The sequence below is a fragment of the Montipora foliosa genome, chromosome 9, assembly GCF_036669935.1.
Source record: "Montipora foliosa isolate CH-2021 chromosome 9, ASM3666993v2, whole genome shotgun sequence".
In the NCBI taxonomy this organism is placed as follows: domain Eukaryota; kingdom Metazoa; phylum Cnidaria; class Anthozoa; order Scleractinia; family Acroporidae; genus Montipora; species Montipora foliosa.
The window spans coordinates 13,942,378-13,948,152 of record NC_090877.1 but is presented as its reverse complement, the minus strand read 5'-3'; the positions used below and the strand labels follow the sequence as shown (position 1 = coordinate 13,948,152).

At 39.5% G+C, this 5,775-nt stretch overlaps 2 protein-coding genes across 2 annotated transcripts; one reads left to right on the top strand and one right to left on the bottom strand.

Moving 5' to 3' along the window:
* Window positions 1-423: 423 nt before the first annotated feature.
* LOC137970551 (ras-related protein Rap-2a-like) lies at window positions 424-1,984 on the top strand. Its single transcript, XM_068817072.1, has one exon. It carries the CDS (start codon window positions 681-683, stop codon window positions 1,338-1,340), a length of 660 nt encoding a protein of 219 aa, XP_068673173.1. The 5' UTR covers window positions 424-680; the 3' UTR covers window positions 1,341-1,984.
* A 121-nt stretch (window positions 1,985-2,105) lies between these two features.
* LOC137970550 (uncharacterized) lies at window positions 2,106-4,937 on the bottom strand. Its single transcript, XM_068817071.1, has 2 exons — window positions 4,715-4,937; window positions 2,106-4,306 (listed from the first exon to the last, which is right to left on the bottom strand). The coding sequence occupies exons 1-2, from the start codon at window positions 4,806-4,808 to the stop codon at window positions 3,333-3,335; spliced, it is 1,068 nt and encodes a 355-aa protein (XP_068673172.1). The 5' UTR covers window positions 4,809-4,937; the 3' UTR covers window positions 2,106-3,332.
* Between the last annotated feature and the right edge of the window lie 838 nt (window positions 4,938-5,775).

The window sequence follows — 5,775 nt, the reverse complement described above, 5'->3', positions numbered from 1 at the left end:
GGTGAAAGAAAATCGAGTCAGTATTGCCATGTGCTACGACAAGCCTTGCCCCGCTAAGAAGTCGTACTCACAGTTTGAGTCGAACTTAATTTTTCGTATTCAGTTCAGCTAGTAGGTAATGCAGACTAGTGACGCTTGAAACAGGGCTAAGATACAAAGTGCTAAATCACGATATCGCAAAGACCAGGGAATACTTCCTGAGCAATATTTTCTCTAAAAATGAGTGTTTGTTTTGTCGTCTTGACCTTGTCAATCTTAAAAGGCGTTGAAAACGACACGTGAGTGTAAAAACTGATGGAATATCGAAAGCGGGAAGTGTGGTTTACATGCAAACTACAATACTACTGCTGTAATTTCAAAAATTGCGGCGAATTCTCTTTCTATATTAAAAGCGACGTGATGAATTTTGATTAACCAGATCGTTATAAGAGCGGCGTGCATGGAAATCATTCCCCTTGAGATATACCAGTGGCAGAGCATGCAGGGTTAAATTTTGAATTAATTACCTTTTGCGTTTAAAAAGGGCTTAACGTGTACTGTACTTCAGCCAAAAAGATCCAACCGACTGAAGCTCGCTTCAAGGGCGTTTGTCGTCCAAAAATCGAACTGGAGCGAAGAATACACAAGGAGAACGGTTTTTGATGGTGATTGACTAATAAGTCTGTGGTGGACGTTGAAAAATGGCTTCGTACGCATCGATTCCCAACGTCGACTTTTGCATCGCTCTTCTTGGAAGTGGAGGCGTCGGCAAAACAGCCTTGTTGAGATCGTTCCTTGGACAGACGTTCAACGAAGAACACTTGCCCACGGTGGACGACTATTATGTTCACAGACTAAACGTCGATGGCAGCCATATCACGATCTGTGTAGTTGACACTGCGGGATCATATTCATTCCCCGTTATGAGAAAGCTTGCACTGACTTTAAGCCATGGATTTATCGTTGTGTATGCTTTGGATGACATTCAGTCTTTTAAAGAGGCCTTGACCATCATGGACCAAATCTCGGATCTTCGTACGAATGGCCAAGAGTCAGTTCCAGTTTTTCTCGTTGGAAATAAGTTGGACATTGACATGAAAGATCGAAAAGTCAACCCAAACCAGGCCCACGAATCCTTTGCAACTCTTTGTCGTCTGGAAGGGCAATACATTGAGACCTCGGCCAAAGTTGAATTCAGAGTTGAAAAAGTGTTTTTGGAGATTATTAGAACCCTAATTTACAAAAGGAAGGAAAAGGAGAGACAAAACTGGAAAGCAAGACTGTCGAGAAGAAGAAAAAAGTTGGCAAAAAGACGGGAATACAAACAGAAAGAGAACAGCGTTGATTGTGCTTTAATGTAGTTTTATCAGTTTGCCGTTTTATTTATATTTGTCGTTTGTTGCCATAACGTTTTGTAGATATATTGGAACTCACACGAACTCTATACAACACAATATTTATAAAGCAACTGAATGACATTTTACCGCTTGTGAAAACTAAGTGAATCCGACATGCGTTCATTTTAACTTTTGCGTCTAACGACATTTTCAGCACAAAATTTTTATTCTTAAAACGGAGGATCCATGCATTCAGAAATGTTTATTGAATCCTATACAGAGGCAATAACGAGGCACGCTGGAAATGGAAAAATGCATCGTTCGGTAATTTATAAAGTGTAGTTTATAATTTTGTCCCGCCTAAGTTGTTTTTGACACTTGCTGAAATGCCTTCTCGAACTCCATACAGCACGCTTGTTTTTGAGACAATTTATTATTTATTACATTTTTACTGTTTGTTTACTACAATGTCAATCCAACATGCATATTCCAATTAGCAATATTTTAATTAGGAATGAAGAATACATCGCGCAGAAACATTCATTCAAATAACAGTCTTCAGGCTCGTTTTTCGCTATTTTAAATCGGTAATTGCAAATGTAAATTGAATACCCATTCCCATACTTTTTTTACCAGGAAGTTCTCATTAAAATGATATTTTAAAAGTTTGTGAATTTGCCGTCTTTGGGATCGTGACTTAAACACCACATGAGTACATACGAGTGACAGACGAGGACATACCAGGACATACGAGTAACATGCGAGTACGTACGAGTAGCATGTAACATATTTCGTGAAACGTGTATTTTACCACTGAACCGTAAATTGTCTAATCACTGAAATATCAGTGATTACACACTGACTGAAATCACTGAAAGCGCTTCGTCTTAATACTCGTATGTAACTCGTATGTACTCGTATGGTTTTTTAGCCACAACTCCATCTTTGGAGACATTAAATTTTACAGCGGCTTTGGGGGCGTCCAAGCACAAAACGAGGGCGTACAAAACGTCCCGAGAGCTGTCCTAAACTGTGACTTTTGTTTAGGCCTAATTAATTCTAATTAGGCCTAAAAGTTTTAAGACAGTTCTCGGGACGTTTTGTGCGCTCTCTTTTGTGCAAGGCTTAGACCACGCAGTAGCCCGTCCAAGGTGATAAAGAGTTCCAAAGCAAACCACGACGAAAGGTCATGTGAGTGTTTAAAACACGAGCAGCAGTGGCGATCGAGGCGTAGCCGAGTGGTTTTTCACGGGATAAAGCACGTGCTGCGAGTTTTTTGAACGAACAAAGGTTCAAAATGTCAGTGGAAGATATTAGCATACAAGAAAAACAAGTTGGGCTTCCATTTTTTTTGATTTAAAGAATTTTAACGAGAAATTTTAAAGCCTCATGCTCCTGACTTTTTATCGAAGTTTTGATACTTGACTTATTCATGAGTTTTTGAATGAAAATTAAGAATTAAAAAATAGGTACGCATTGCGTACGTGTGGTAGTGCAGTAACGCCTCATGGCGCATGCTCTCGCAGAGGAGTCCTGGATACTAGAACGAATCCGGATACGTTTGGCAGGTAAATTCAATTTGAATAAGTTACGTGTGGACGTGAAATTTTTGAATCTGCAGAGAAAAAGTTGCATGTATTTTCTTTGCGTTGATTTGTCTCATTGATTATCTGTCCTATCGAGATTAATTTTTTAGAGAGATAGTTAATTAAGCCATGTAGTTTCGAAAAGAGCTCAGCGCTGCCGAGCGAAAAGAAATCGTACTGTGCTGTTATAAGAAAAGGAAAGACGCTTATGCAAATGAGGCAAAAAGACTCAACCTCTTTCCCAGGGCTTTTCACCGCCGGCCAAGTTGAACTTTGCCCTCTCCACAGGCTCTTAGCTCACGAGTCACGAGATACACGAGAAAAAAAAACCATCTCTTCTCACCGGCCTTTGCTTATTAATTTACATGATTGGAGAGACGCATGGGTACTATGATGTGATAGAGATTACTTGGTTTAATATCCACCAACTCTAGTTTGGTTCACAGTCACTCAGTGTGTTACTATATTCAATAATGAAGCTCCGGAGTAATATTGAATTCAATGCACCATCACCTGTATAATTAAGTTTTAAAGGATGAACAAACGCAAGCGTCTTGTTGTACAATTCCCAAAAGTGTTGTGCCTTTCTTACTGGGGGTTCCCCAATTCTCCCAGGTAAGTATATCCCAGGGATATACTCAAAATTATCTACTCTGTCAAGCATACGACACATCGTAGGAACTGCAATTTCTAAGAAAGTTCCATGCTTGTAGAAGATGTAAGACAATATTCTAAACGTTTCCGCGAATTTTTGAGGAATATAGAATATGTCCGAGCGTCCATGGAAGCAATACGATGTCCCGTTTCCGTTCTTCTGCAAAAGATCCGCCGCAAATTTCATGCTCGATAACTTGTTTTGCGGATGCGTTTGTTCATCTGCATGTTCATTAATCACTTCCGGTAACCATTCATAAAGGTTGTTTTTCCGCATTACCCAGATCTCGTCGTAAGCTTTTTGGCAGGTGGACATTCCCCAACTGCTGTTCCACCAATACCATTTATCGTGCAGACCGTAGTTTTGAAAGTTAATTGGATCCTTGGGTCCTTCCCATATTCTATCTCGCTTCAACCCAATCAAATTCCAGTAGTTCAGCATTAGGTCGTCGTTAATGAGCAAATAACCTGAGTATCCCGGATGTTTTTCCACTGCACGTGACATGCATAAGTAAGCGAAGTATCCCTTATGAATGTGAAGAGCCTCGACTGTGTGGTTTTTGGCCTCGTTTGGCCCGCAAATCATCATCGTTGGAAATGCGTTTTTATACAGTTTAGTAAGAGAAGGGATGCTCCAGTAGAAAGGATGGTTGTACACGATGACCAGGACAACGTCTGAGAACGCATTTCGAAGACAGGCGGGTTCAGTTTTTTGGTCGATTTTACATCGCGTCGACAATGAAAGGAATCCTGTACAAGAAAAGAAAAGATCTAATTCAAAATGTGTCGCTCCAGTAGTTGTTGCGGAAATAAATTGAAAACCTGTTTCGTACTCGAGCTCCAAAAAATCTAGAAAAAAAAAATTAAGGGAGAGTTAAGTAGATCTGTTTGAATTGAATTTGTAATGATTGGTTGTCTCCCCAATAAATAGGACACCATTGCTTCATTACAGCCATCAGCTTTTAATTAGCATAACATTGACTCCATCATTCAACATTATGTCTCGTTTCAAGCGCTGTATGACTTAAATTTCACCCGTCAGCGGTTAAATAAGTTCAGCTGATTTGCCTTTCCGCGACTGACTGCCGCTGGTCTCCGACAATGACCCAAAAGCTAAACTTTTAATTTTCAAGACAGGTTTCTCGTCTTCCCTCTTACCTTTTGCTATCACATACACCAGTGAAACAATGAGAACTGTCATCAGATTTCGCCCTAGTCTCAGAGAGTTCACTCCACAAAAATGCGACGACATCTTCTTTGTCAACTTCCATTTTAGGCGTCAATGAGAGGAATCTCTAAAAATTCTAAAAGCTTTGGTTATAAGAAAGGAGACATTTTCAACCAACAGGCTGTTATTGCAACCGGTAAAAACATGTTTTTCTTCAACGTTTGTTTGTGCCGGCTGCCACCTGCAAACTCTACTTTAGATCGAGGCTTAAATCAAATCCCAGCAACCAGAAGCAACCAGTGGAAATCTCTTGTAAGACTTGAATGTAAAGTTTATGGATCAAATCCAGAATTAATGTAGAATTTTTATTATATATTCAACCTCTCAGTTACAGTGAATTTGTGACGGTCTGATTGGCTCAGTAAATCTCGTTTATAAGTACATGTACCGTGTCATTCCACTACTGAGTCAAAATTTTTATCAGGAAGCGAAATTTCCAAGTATCGCCGCATAAAAAAGTATTGCAATTCAACTTGTACAATTATTTTCTTCGCACTTGTTGGATATGGTATAATTATAGCAAACTCGGAACTACAGACCTCGACTAGTGTCTACCATCTCAAGGCATAATTGTTAAACAATTTTTATCCACCTTTAGATCTTAGGAGATCTAACCAGCAGATATTTGGTAGACTAAAAAAAAAATAGTGATGCAGCCTTGCATCATTATTTGTTATAAGATCGGTAGCCTATCCCAAAGGCAAAATAACTGTTTAACCCTCGTGGCTTTGTTTAATTGTTCCTCGTTTTACTGACGGAATCAGCTTGCTGTCTGTATCTTGTAATCTGAATGAATCATTACTGGGTTGCCTAGGCAATCCACTCAGAAAACCAGTTGAATTTCTCCGTTTAATTTAATTTAATTTTTTTCCGTGTCGGGGAAAATGGAAAAGTTGCGCAATAGGTCTTTCCTGTCATTCCCCTGCTAAGTATTGTTTTTGTGCCTAGAGTCTTCTGCGCGCATCTTTTTTAGGTTTCAGGGTAGGTTATG